This window comes from Neolamprologus multifasciatus, chromosome 16 (genome assembly GCF_963576455.1).
Source record: "Neolamprologus multifasciatus chromosome 16, fNeoMul1.2, whole genome shotgun sequence".
Lineage (NCBI taxonomy): Eukaryota > Metazoa > Chordata > Actinopteri > Cichliformes > Cichlidae > Neolamprologus > Neolamprologus multifasciatus.
In genome coordinates, this window is record NC_140454.1 from 27,905,257 (window position 1) to 27,919,855 (window position 14,599).

A 14,599-nucleotide genomic window follows, 5' to 3' on the forward strand; every position below is an offset into this window, starting at 1 on the left:
CCAAAGAGAGGCAGCTAGAATTACAGTCGAGTCAGTTTAATTAAAAGAGGATTCAGATCATTGTTCTTGTTCAATAAATAAATAAATAACAAGTCGAGGAAGTCAAATAAAAGGTATGAATTTATGCGTGTGCAGGCATGCGGGCATGCAGGGTTTGTTTTTGTTCTGTGAGAACAGATTCAAACATCCATTCATGAATTTTGCCAACCCAATCGTAAGAGTTGTGAGATATATATTTTACACGCTCAGTATAAGTAATCATAACTACTACACAGACCACTTCAGCAGCTCTCATGCAAATTTTCAATTTGTACTTCCAAAACCTGAGACATGCGGATAATGAACCTGAAATATTAGAAGAAAATTCCATCTTTATTTTTTAACATCGTTATGTATTGAATAAATATCACCTGCTGCTAATCTAATAAACCAACTTATTTTCATAACTGTTGAAGATTTGCTCAAAATTTGATAAAGAATTGGATTCTTCATGGAAGCTGAACTGCGGATGACAAAGCTGAAAGACAAAGTTAAAGCCTTCTCACTAAACCCACTGTACACATTTTACCGCTTGGGCTGAGCTGTCCCTCTGATGTATTCATGTCTAATCTCATCCACGTCATTCCAATAGAAATCTTCATCTTCAGCTCTACCACCTGTCTTTTTTGTCAGTGCCACCATCTCCAAAACATAGCAGGTCTCACTACTATCTTATCTTTTTTTTTCTTCCTCTATCCTTCTGTCACAAATCACCCTTGACAGTCATCTCCACCTACTCCACCCTGCTTGCACCCTCTTTTTCACCTCTCTTATAGATTGTCTGTTGCTTTGGATGGTTGAGTCCAGGTACAGTGAAATCATCGACCTTCACTTTTTCTACTCCGTGCAGCTTCACTGTTCGCTCTATTATTCACACACATCTATTCTGCCTCACTTCTACTAACGTTCAATCCTCTTCTTTCCAGAGTACACCTTCATAGCTTCCTTCACTTTTTCTTTACTAATCCACTGCACTTCATGAATCACCAACTTTCCTCAGTCTGTCCTTCTTCCTCTCCCCTTTCCTTCATTTATCAGCTCCTCAAAGTTTTTCTTAGTATATATCCATCTAATCACTCTAACCTGCTGCACATCCTTTCCAGCTCAAACTCTCTGCCTAGCCAATCAATACAAGTCCTTTTCTTCTCTAGTGTTCAGTTTCACATACAGGTCACTGCCACCTCTTTCTTTCTTGTATGCCTGGCCTCTCAGTCTGCTTTCAGTCATCTCCATGACTATCCCACTTTTTCTTTGCTGACTTCACTCACTGAATACTTTCCTGCACTTCATCATCCCACCTCCAAGTCTCGTTGTCTTCTTTCCTCTCTCCAGAGGATACACTGAATATCTTCTTGGCAATTTTTCCAATCACTTCAGCTGTACTCTCATGTTCATCTGGTAATGCTTCCCCGCCACCCTGTCTCAGCTCCTCTGAACTCTGTGCAACATTTTTCACTCCTCAACTTCCACCATTTCATCCTTGCTTCTGTCTTCACTCGCTCACTCCACTTGATGTTCAGTCATCCTACAGACTACGATCCAATGCTGCCTAGATACATTCTCCCCTGACACAAACTTGCAGTCTTCTATTTGTTTCAGACTGAACCTTCTGCAAAAGATGTATTCCACCTGTGTACACCCTCCTCACCCTGTGTTCCTCCCTCTTTCTGAAATATGTGTTAACCACAAGCATTTCCATCCTTTTCACAAAAACCACTACCATGCATCCTGCTGAATTTCTCTCTAACACCATGCCTACCTATCACCTCCTCATCACCTCTGTTTCCTTCACTTACATGTTCACTGAAATCTGCTCATACCACCACTCTCCCTAGAGAGGAGACTCTTCGCCCAGCTTATCTGGAATTCCTCTTTTTTCATCTAACTGACATGGAACATATATAGGGCCTACCGATGACAACATTTAACACCACCCCTTCAATTTCCAGCTTCGAACCCATGATCTTGTCTGACACCCTCTTCACCTCCACAACACTGTTCATATATTCTTCCTTTATTTCTCTTCCTACACCACATCCACACCATACTACAACAGCTTGAGCACACCTCCGTTGCTCCTGGCCTTGTTTCATTTCCACCTGGTCTCCTGCACACACAGTATGTCTAACTTCATTCTCTCCATCATATCAGTCAGCTGTCTCCTTTTAACAATCGTAGCCCTACATTTAAAGCCAATATTCCCACCTCCACACTCCTGACATTAATCCGCTCTCGCAGCCTCCAAACACGCCTCCCCCTCTCCCCTTCTTTTGTCTTCGGCGAACAGTAGCACAGTTTCCACCGGCACCCTGTCGGTCAGCAGCACTGGAGGTGGTTGTTGCTAACCCGGGCCCCAACTGATCTGTTATGGAAATCTCATTCTTGGTGTTTGATTCGGCAAAGATTTTATCTGGGCTTGTGACCGACAATAGAAATATACTGGCTTGTGCTTCCCCCTGTGGCTGACTTATATAATTTGTATTCATTAATAGATTTGCGTATTTTATCCACTTTAGCTCAACTGTATCTTCCCACAATCAACAGGAGAGCCTCAGTGTAACTGCTGGTTATGACCAATAACACAGAGATCAAAACATCCCAACAGAGAGAGATTCGTGTGATGTGAACTGTTGCCTGCTGATACCTACATCATTTTCCTGAGTGTTCCTCACATGATCCTTTCTGATTTGTTATAGTGTAAAAGATGCTGACGTTCTGTCCTTATAATGGTTCAATAGCTCTAAAACAAGAGGGTAGTTAATTCTTGTTAATTGATAAATGATTTAATATAATAATTGTGTTTATTGATTAGAAACTGAGATTATTCTCAACTTATTTTATCTTAAGACTTTAAAATGTGTGCAAAAACATTTGCCATTGTACCTGCAAAAATCATAGACGTTGGCACACAAAGAAGCCAGCAATGACAGGCACTGTAAAGACTGAGCGGAAGACAGGACTTCTTATACACTGAGGGCTAAATAGGGAAACGGGTGAAAGCAACCACACATACACACATATAATGAAGGAACTAAAACAAACATGAGCTAAAAAAACAGGATGCAGAACTGAAGCTCATTACTAGAAAAAAAAACAAAAAAGTAAAATCAAAAATTCAGAGAGGTCATTATAAATAAAAAAAATATAAAACATTTGTAATAATAACACATTTTTAAAAGGAGCCCAAAATCAAATATATTCACAAAGAATTCAAAGCAACAATCATGACTTTGCCTCCTATGTCCAATTCCATTTCTGTTATTTCCAGTTCCAAGTAAATGAGCAAAACCTAAAGTAAAATATCAGAATAAGTTAGATGGAGAACACAGTGAGAGCTCAGCATCTTACTTTGACTTATTCTCAGTCAGTAGCTAACACTTTTCATGCTTTTGTTACTTTTACAATGTGCAATGATACAATCGCTGTGAATATGAGACTCTATTTAAGGCTCACAGCAGGCATCTTGGAAATCACACTTTAAAGATGGAAAATCATGTGGCCCGTACCATAACTGCCTGACACAAATCCTGGTATGATGTAAATATGCAAAGGACTGTTAGAGGAGAAAAGGAGATACTTTCTTGGGTCTTTGTCCTTGTCCCTTTACTTTCAGGAAAAAAAAAAAGAAAAAAGAAGGCTTTCTTCTTAATACAGCCCAGCCTTTCAGAACGCTATTTATAAGCCCGTGTGTCCCTCCGTTGCACAGATACACACTTTTTATGTGAAATAAATGAACACGTTCTGAAAACGAACAATGTCCTGGCAGAAAGTCAAAGATGAAAAAAAAATAGGCAGGAGACGAGAAGAATATGCCTCGAGGTAAACTAGTTAGAGTAGTGTCACTGGAGTATATGAAATACCTCATTTTACCTTTAATTAGGTTGTCGCTCAGGTAGTACCCTCTAAAGTATAAAGTACTTGACAAATGTATTTATTTGTACAATCACCAAAAGAAGCATAAACTTGGATAACTATGAATTAATTTCTTTTTTTATCACTTGACAGACATCTGAATATCACTAGAAAGAGCCACTTTCAGAGCTTTTTCTATCTTAGATCTTCCCCAACAACCAAATTAGAATCACCAATTAACCTGACATGAGACTCTTTGGACTGTGGGTTACAGCTTTATTCTAGCCATGTTACAAATATGCACATTTTCCAAAACTAGAAACCCTTACCTTGCCAAAGAAGTCCCATACAGAGGTGACAAATTTAATCTAACCCTGAGTGCCTTCATAAGTTGCTAGCTACTTTAAAGTCTAAATGTAAAATTTATATTTTTAATTATGTTTTTCCTGATTTTCTCCTGATATTGTATTTTAAAAAATACAAGTAACGATACAAATTTGGGAACGTGGACATACCTTTTGGCTCTCAAAGGTACTTTGAAGTGCAGTAATCATCCCCCAGGTGTATACGTTGCAATGATTTTTGTGTTGTGTCGGATGTGGGACAAATGTGGCATATAAAGAAAGATGAAACTTAAAACCATTTATATTTTATCCTGTTTAATACGAGAGAGCAAAAATGCAATTTGTGGTGTAGAGTAATTATTAAAGCCATAAAATAATACCTGCACTGCTTATTGGCTGGGTTTTAATAAAACAGAACAGAGAGGCCCCAGCCTGCCCTCCAATCAGCAGAGATTTATTGAGAAATGTATTATTTCTGATGAGGGTGTAATGACTGTGATAAAGCCCAGTTGCTGTCTCATTCCCCCTGGTAGGCTAAACATTTATCGGGCCCTTCCACTGTTTCCACAGTAATGGTAATGGAGAGACTCAGCAGGTCCGAATTCTCTTAGTGGTTCTATCATCGCTTGTAATGAAGTTAATAAATTGAGAATGATGATCCAAGAGTAGCTAAATAGGAAATTGGGGGAGAAAATGAGATAGGGAAAACGTGCAAAAGAGAGGGTGAAAGAATCTCACGCACTGTGGCACAAGGGCAATTTGGAGTTACTGTCAGTCTTCAAGGACATGTCAGCCTTTTGTGGTACTAATGAAATGAGCAACAGCCCACGTCGCGATATTAGATGAGTCTTATGAGTCCAGAGGGGGCTGTGAATAATGTAACATCACATGTATGTAATGGTTACAGTGAACTGCTTCAGTGTTTAGGAAGTCCGTGTTCACTTGATACTCAGTGTAGGGAAAATTAAGTGTAAATCTGCCAAAATTCGACTAGATTTGGGTTGTTGTTGAAAACTCTGTGGTACCTTGTGTTCTGTGAATAAAAACCTGGAGGTGCTTCAGTCATAATTGACTCATCAGTCAATATATGAGAGTCATGACTCAGATTAAGTGAGTTACAGCACTTTTAACCATGTCATGTCAAGTGCTTAGAAAATGGATTTCAGACTAAATCTGAGACAGGTGCAGCTTCTCTTTTTTTTTTTTTTGAGCAAAATTTGGCTCGGTTTGGCAATCATTTTAGACCACTTTCCCTCCAGCCAATCAGAGTGCAGTGGTGGGTTGGTGAGCAGTAATCGCTGCATTTCAGCTGCAGGGCTTTGTGGGTAATTGAGGCCAGGAGGATCTGCGGAAGGAAGAAATTTATAGGAGGGGGCTTGATTCACGTTATCAGAGGCAGCAGATGTGGTGGAAGACCCAGTTTAAGACTTTCTAACACCAGGATTCAGAGATGGAGTTGCAGGCAAAAGCTTCACAAACTCTCCTGGATAGCTATTTCTCTGTAGATCATATCACACAGACACGCACAAACACATACACCCACACTCTACAATCAGTCAGATTTCTGAAACCAAGCCCAAACCGCTGAATGCAAATGCCTGCTGTTTTCAGTATCTGTAAAAGATGGAGAAACATCTCTGTCTGATTCAGAAAAAGTGACCCCTGACCCTTGCAGAATTTTTTTTCATATGTCAGAAGCTGAAACTCGAAGGTAAGGTTGGCCAAGTGGTAATTAAACCATGCAAATACTCTTCAGCTTTTCACCATATCAGAGTTTCATTTTTCAGTTTTACAGTGTGGCTCATTTAAAGCCCTCCATTGCAAATCCTCCACTGTGTAGGGGATTGGATTGGAAGCACAAAGCCCTAATATGACCTATGTTAATAGGTACTGTAAGTGAAACCAGAGTGCACAGAGCGAACAATATGTGATGATCAGGAATGACTTTTTTGATTAAAAATAAAGCTCTTTGTGTCATATTTGCTGTCTGGTGTTATTCTTCTTATTGGTATCTTCACTTTCAGTCATTCAGTCATCGCCTTCGATATCTCCCCTCTGACCTCCACCTTATTTCTGTGTGTCTCTCTGCAGGACCTGGGTGGAGTGAGTCCTCCTCAGAGGAACTGGAAGGGGATTGCTATCGCTCTGCTGGTCATACTGGCGGTCTGTTCCCTCATCACTATGTCTGTCATCCTCCTCACACCAGGTAACACTCAGACTTGATTGTGATGAACTGATGTTTTAGGGGGAGTTTTGTTTTTCTGCATCTACTTGCACTGACAAAATGTCTTCAGCACAGTCTACAATTTAAACATCACCGCATAATTTATGCTTATTAAGATTTAATCAATTGAGTAAAAATTATACAGCCATTACCGACTCTCATATTGTAATACCCATCTCAGATGTTTACCTAACCTTCACAGTAAACGTTATTTATGTATCATTTTTGGTTCATTGTTTTACAGTGTTTACTGTTAGCTTCTGCTGCTGTTCCTAAGAGGCAAAAAAAATCAATTAATGCAGATTTAAGGTGTCTGTTTAAAATTATTTCGTTTGATTTAAAAGGCAGTGGATGAATAGTTCACCTTTTCTGGTGGTCATTTACTTAATATCTATCTGTAGGCCAACTTAAAGCCACATAAGTAAATATTTTCATGTATAAAATAGCTAAGATGAAACTGAAATATGAACTCATCGTTTTTGCCTTATGGCCCCCACAGGGTTGTACTACGAAGCAAGTTTGACATAGCTGGCCAGAGATAATAGGTATCACACTGGTGGTTATCAGCTTGATCTATTAATCGAGGGTTTCTGCTTCAGGCTCTTTGTACGCTCCCATAAGATGGGTCATTTGATGCACCATTTGACTCTTCTGCTGCACAAAGTAATCTGATTGAGTCCGTCTGACTTTAGTCAAAGGGATCAGGTCACGGAGAGAAAAAAATATGCAAAAGAAAAATGCTAGCAGTCTTTTAAATTTACAAATTACTATGTACAGTACATTTCACCACTTAACACACTTCCAAAACTACTGTTATTCTAACATGAAAGCTGCACATGAAAGCTACATTCCTTACATGATGACCAGGGAGTGCATTTAGACCTAACCCTGTCCCATAATGAAGTGCATGAGGGGATCCCTTCAGTTTATGGGCAAATAAAAGTGAAATTATTATTTTTCACTTACTAACTCAAATTTCTTTTCTGTGTAATAAATGGTGAAAATACAACCAGCAAATGAACCTGACAAGATATTTATGCTTTTTCTGTACCACCGATGTAAAATGTAAAACCTGCCATAGAATTTGCACTGCTGTGACTACCTGGTTTCGTTTGGTGGTATAAGTAATGTATTCTTGAATAGCCTTGTGTAACATATTTCCTCTGTACTGGTCCAAAAACATATAGTCATCAGAAAAATGTGTCATAGCAAACCAAAACTCTGAACACTACCATCTACTGTCCAGGTCCAGAGGGGTGTACAACGGGGCATGGTAAATGGCTTACTGAGCTGTTTCCACCCTAAACTCTGTATAGTGGCACTCTTTTTACCTGGCTAAATCGCCATGGTAACTTATGCTGACCACATAAGCTAGTCAGGAGCAGGTTATGTTCTGATTTTCAGTTTTAACATTTTTATTTTTCATTTTAAATTATTCTTTTATTTACAGGATTTTTGAGGTACACTACAGATTCTCTGGTGGGTTTTTTTTAATATGTTTTATATGTGCAACATATTAAGCCATACCGCCTTAAAACCACTGAATGAAGCACAAACTGTCATAGCAATGTGCATGTACTAATTTAGTGATGAAAATTCCCAAATGTTGTTGTACTTCTAATTTGTTGGTGAGGTACTAAAACACAGAACCCACAGCAAGAATACCTGATCAATTAATAAATTCAATTTCACTTTGATCTGCCACAAACTAAAGTGATTTCCAAGTGTCCTTTATTTTTATTATTATTATTATTATTATTATTATTATTATTATTATTATTATTATTATTATATATTTTATTATTATTATTATATTTAATGGTTAGGTGAACAATAAATAAATTAATTCAAACTAAAATGTTCATTTTACCATCCTGGGCAATCAATCTATACAGATAATTAACAATTTTCTTTATAGATTTTTTATCATTATTTATCATCCTCAGCAACTGATAATGCCTCTGACTGGAGAAGGTGAGAGGCATTATCAGTGTGTGAGCCACACAGCATGCATGAAATGACCCTTTCTGCAGTATGCGAGCGTGCATGGAGACTGAAGCAAAACCTGGATTAACACAGAAAGCTGATAACCACTGTTGTGATACCCATTATCTCTGACTGGAATTTTAGGTTTTATTGAGTCAGCTAATGCAAAGAAGCATGTTCACAGTATACCCCTCAGGTTGATCTAGCCCGTACAAAGAAGAGCCAACTTTGTGACAGTGAAAACTTTGGTTTAAGCCTGAACGTATCTTACTTTTCCATCAATTAAGCTTCATAGAACACCACTACACAGGAGCACGTCTGAGGTGTGTAAAAACATCCCTCTGCTCGCTATCTGAATGGAAAATTGGACACTGTTTGACACTGGACATTGTGTGTTTGTGTGTGTGGGGAGTGTCCTTGCTTAGACTGCTGCTACCCAACCCAAACCTAGAAAAGACATAGAAAACAAATGGATGACGAATGCTTAATGGCAAAAACTGAGGCAGCGTAAAACGTATTCTTTCTGTGTCATCCATATTCTCTAGTGAGTATTTTACAAACTGTTTTGGGATCTCTAATTTCTAGTGGTACTACAAAACAGGTAACAATTTCACGTAATTGTTGAACCTAAATAGCTTATCAAGCTCTTCTCCCATTTTCACACACTGTACACTGTATATGTGCTTCAAAAATATCATTTTCTCAGATGTAAAATCATCACAATCCGCTGGCCATGCAGCCACTCTCTCCCCAGTGTATTCCACGGTTGGTTAGACTTTCATTGCCTCCATAAACAAACATGCTGTGTGGAGTTATCAAGGGAAGCCAATATGGCTGACATTCAAAATGACTTGGCCCTCTTATTCTGCTCACAATCAGCAGCTGTTCTATTCAGGAGAAGCTTACAATTGGCATGGTCTCTTTCTGCTAAAGGCTTAACATTTCATAATTAAAAATGAAACATTTCCAGGGTCAGCGCTGGAACAGCTTAAAGATTTTCTAGCCCAGTGATGATCTTGTTAATGAACGAATGAAATGCCCTTGTGACAATGTGAATCTTTTTCACACACATGGATTTCTTTGTGTGTTCATGTGTAAATACCAGTATGTACATCTGAATTAACAGGACACTCAACATACTGTATTTGCTCGTCAGGCAAGTGTAAAAATCCATCCAGTTTATTTTCTTCCTACAGTCATTGGACAAATGAAGTAGCATCCAGGTGTCGCTAATCAGTTAGTGTGAGCACCTCTATAAAACTATACGGTTTTTTTTTGTAATTCACTGGTCTGGAGATGTGTGTTAACACAATTTCACAACCTTTCCAAGATTGGACCGCTCATCAAATTTACCCCAAGGTGAGAGCTCCATCTCAAACTCTACAGGCCTCTGTTAGGTTTTGTAATGTTGATTGTCATTTATGCTTAGAAATATTTAACCATATATGCTTAGAGGTGTATAATCGATTGTGTAGTGATAGGATGTGTGATCTTTAATAGTCTGCAAAGGCTTGGTGTGGATTCCAGAGTGTTCTGGAATCCACACCTACATCCTGGGAGCATGGGAAGAGGTCGTACATTGTTTTATTGTTTTATGGTAGGATTAACGTAGCAATATCTGTTTTAGTCTGAGTGCCTTTTGTTTACATGAACTGCTGGACTTTCCAGACCAGTAGGTTTAGGGAAGTCTTTATGGGGTCACGCTCTGACCCCACACACCCACACACACACCCACACACACACACACACACACACACACACACACACAATCCTTTGTTCACATGTATACCTATGTAAGATGTTATATGTTAATGACCCTATGCATATTCATGTAACCACAATAAAAGGAGTGCTATGGGGAACCTGGCTGAGAGTCTGATGGAGGTCAAGTGGTGGAACGACACTTGGCTCCAGGCAGGTCTCCCTCATGCATGAGTAACATGAAGAACTTTGCCTACTTTGGGTCTTGCTTTGCTGTGTAATTATATTGTCTTCAACGTTCCAGCGAATAGGTTTAAGCTACAAACCTATCAGCCTCAGTTAGCATGTTCAATATTAATCTTCATGAACATACAACTAGAAAATACAGAAGAAGCATGGGTTGTTTGGTAGGAGAAAACCTCTTGTGTCAAAATAACTGTTTCATAGGGATCCCAAACATAGTGATCCTAAATATAAAACAGAATGGCTGAAAAAGAAAATAATCAAGGTATGAAAGTGGTCCGAAGTCCACACCTCAAACCGATCGAAATGCTGTGATTGTCACGGTCCAGTGTTTGTGTGTTCTGAACTTATGAAAATTGTTTATTTACTGCTCTCTTGAACTCTGGGTTTTGTTTCCTAGTTTAGTTTGCTTTTTGAGGGTTAAAGCTAGAGAGACTCTCTCTCTAGCTCTCTCGGGTCTGTCTGCAGTCTGTGCTATTGTTTGTAGTGTCAAGTCGTGTGTCTTATTTGTGCCTCAGTGTGTTTCCTGTCTTATTTTGATGGTCCCTTGTCCCTGCAATGTGTTCAGTTTTGCTTCCACTATCTCATTATGTCTAGTTTGCTCCAGCTGTATTCCCAGGTGTCTCCACTTCTCCTAATCATCCTCACACGTATATACTGTGTCCATCTCCCTTTGTTTGTTATCAGAGCACCTGTTCTTCTCTGTGTCTCTCAGGTTTTGTTGTTTCCTTGTGTTTCTTAGTTTAGACTTGCTGTTTTGCTCCTTGTTCCAGTTTTATTTAAACAGAATAAACAGTTTGTTTTCAGTTTAAATCCTCATCACTCACTACAACAGTGGTGGCACCTTAAGATAGCGGTGAATTAACAAATCCCACCAAACCACAATTAACTGAAGCAGCGTTTTAGTTCCTCCACAATGATGCCACATTATTGTTGCTAAAGGTGATCCTATAAGCTACTGAATTGTGGGGTGTTTGTCATGTTGTAATGCAAGATCTGCAAAAAACTGGATGATTTTTGTTTTTTCACATCCCGATATGTTAAACCATCAAACTACTAGAGGGTGTATTTTCTTTTTCACATGGATGCTGATGGTGAAGCAACTAATACTGGAGTTTGATTTGAAATTGGATGCATGAAGGATGATTTGTGTTTAATAAGCGGATAGAATTTGTAACCTGTGCATTTTTTTTTTTTTTTTTTTTTTTTTTTTTTTTTTTAACCAGAAACAAACAAATTAAATTTGTGCTTTTTTGTTTTTCAGCTGACAACCAAGCTGGAAGTGACACTAAAATGACTGTGGAGGATTTGTTCAAACCCGAGTTCAAAGTCCATGACCCGGAGGCCCAGTGGATCAATGGTGAGTAATCCATATTGACTGTACCTGCTGGGATTCAGAGGTTTTTAGCTATGGATGCAGGGAAGTTCCGCAACGGATAAAAGGCACTGTTTACCAGCCTCGTTTGTAATTCTTATGAGACAGACGAAGCAGCTTTTTTAAAAGCACAGATAAAGCTGCTACAAAGCGTTACTGCCTGCCTGTTCCACGAAATGACAAAAACAGCATAAGCGAGTCATTAGTTGAACTATATAATGACTCAGGCCCGGTGCAGTCTACTGCTTCATGCTGCTGTACATATATTTATACAAAACACACTCCTACTTGACATTAATGACATCTGGTTGAGTTCTAAGTGTACTCTGTATGAAAAAACAACAGCAGTGCTTTTGTTTAGCAGCATAGGGATGACATCTCTCTGTCGTCTCTCCTGCTTTGTAATTGAGGCTCCCTTTAACAGCCGCCAGACAGTTCACTTCTAAATAAGGCTGGCATGTTTCACCTCAGCCTTACCTTGCATCTCGTTATGCAAATTTAGATGTAGGGATTTATTTTCCCTCTCCTTATTTACATTGTATTGATTTGTTATTTGCCAGAAGGGGATCATATGTTAAGCCTGGAAGCCCTTGGCTGGAAATAAACCACATCAACTGAAGTGCAAGTGAATCTGATTATGGTTTGCTTAGAGGGAGGGAGAAGATAACGATACCTCCGAGGGAAAGGATGGACAGGATTGCGGCGTTCCCGCATTGCTCTCCGCCAGTCTCCTTTCCTGCGGATTAGTGTGTTTGTTTTGGCTTTCCTCTTCGCTGCCCATTGACTCAGTCTGCGCCTGAGGGCAAAGGAAAGAGGCAAGGCCTTTCTGTCCATCAATATTTCATTCCTGGGTGACATTTTTCCACTATCTTTGCAACGCCATCTCATTCCCTGAGCTGACCTCGGGCTAGACAGAGAAAGCACCAGTGTTGTGAGATGAGGCAGTCAAAAAAGTCAGCTTTATAGGGTGGTTTGTGGATGGATGGGGCAAAATAGACCCCAGACAAATGGGAGAAGATAACAGACAGACGGGCGAGAGGAAAGATTGATCACTAGGATTTGGAGCAAAAATTAGATTTTTTTTCTCCCTAACCCAAAAGCTTTAGTGGGTTTGCCTGAAAAGTCTTCAGTCTCTGTCTGTATTAGAGATAAATAGGTGCATCCAGTGTTTGGACAGTTACTTTTAAACCATTTTGTGCTACCGATTACAGACAAACATGCTTTTAAAGATAATTTTTTAATGTACTTCATTACTGAATGAGCATTATGAGTAATGTTTTGGATTGCATTGACATTACCATTAAAATCTAGAATCTAGTATTCAGCAAATTACACAAGCAATGTAAAAAAATAAAAATAAATGGTGTTTATGATGCTGTGTGTTTCTGTTCAGGCTCCTTTTCATGTAGTTCACTGGTGCACTGCAATTTTCACTGTTTGCTTTGTAAAATCCTGGGCGACAAAGAAACATTTGACATTATTTCTGTGTTTTTAGTCTTCAAACTTCATTTCTTTATCACAGAGAGCCTGTTATGATCATTTCCAACTCCATATTTTCATTCTTGGACTTTATTAGCATTGCTTCAGTTTCAAAGGTCGAAATTTAATTCATCCATTCTTGAGTTCTGAAACAGGGTGTTTGAGCCTCTTCAACTTTTTCCTGATTGGCTACCCCTCCCAAATCGAATATTTCCACAGTAGGTGGCCTTCTGTGCCCGAGGTGACCACATTAGGAATGTTTCTTCCAATGACATCCTACAAACTGAGGAAAATAAAATATGTCTGAAAGCATAAAAGTTTAATTGAGAGGGCTTACTGTCATTATTTAAAAATCTTAACATGTTTAATATGAACTGCCACCACTGAAAACACATTAGAAGCAAGTTTGTTATGGTGATTGCTGTGCATTGAAGTTGCCAGTATGGATAACTTCTGACCACAGTTTCCATTTGGCTCACAGCGCCCGCTACACATCCCTTATTCTTTCCATGTCATAGACGCAGATTCACTCCTTTTGAACACATCATATGGTGTAATTCCAAAGACATCCAGTGTGTTTGGTATGATAACTGAACTAGCTTACAATCTGAGGATTCTGTGGAGAAAGAAAATAAGAGCTCTGATGTGTTATTAACTAGTAAGATTAAGCAAATATAAAATATATATTTTTAAACATTCTTTATATATGTCAGTGAACCAGATGTTTTATTTTATTGGACTGGAATCAGAACATTAAACATTTTTTCACTCAGCTACACAATAAAACTTGCATTTGAATGATTCACTATTTAGTATTACACAAAAATGAAGCATGCTACTGATCCAATGAAGCTCCAATGTGACTATGTGTTACCAAAAATAATTTTTTGTTAATAAAATGTTTATTTATGCTTACACTTCTTGTGTCAAGGCACATAAAACATAATTGACACATATGTTAACATGTCTGGATCCGTCGGCATGACCAGCTGGTTTCAGATCTCCGCAGAAAGAGAACAGATTTAATCAGTGGCACTATGCAAATAGTCCAACTGGTGCAGAAGAAAGGTTCATTTTCCCAGCTCTAGCCTCCATGGTCATTACACAATGTCAGAAAAAGTGGTCAATATTTGGTAAAATGTCAGCCCAGCATAATCATGAAGAGCACATGTTTGTGTTTTTGGAGCCAGTGAAACATTAAAGTAAAAGAAAAGGAGGCAAAATGCCTGCTTCAAAACATATGAGGTCCGTGTTGTTTAGGTTGTTTGTAAGAAGTTTGAGTGAGTAATGTATTAAGTGTGTGTTAGCCTTTTCTGTTGGTCCGAACCAAATAAGCAAAACAACGACTGTGAAATT

General features: G+C 38.8%; 1 protein-coding gene across 2 annotated transcripts in view; it reads left to right on the top strand.

Annotated features, from left to right (window-relative positions):
• LOC146500969 (inactive dipeptidyl peptidase 10-like) overlaps nucleotides 1-14,599 on the top strand; it is a 251,993-nt gene that overhangs the window by 133,786 nt on the left and 103,608 nt on the right. For both annotated transcript variants that reach the window (XM_085136350.1, XM_085136351.1), the window contains exons 2-3: nucleotides 6,327-6,441; nucleotides 11,654-11,749. In XM_085136350.1, the coding sequence (XP_084992476.1) occupies nucleotides 6,327-6,441; nucleotides 11,654-11,749 (211 nt within the window). The remainder of the gene's footprint in view (nucleotides 1-6,326; nucleotides 6,442-11,653; nucleotides 11,750-14,599) is intronic.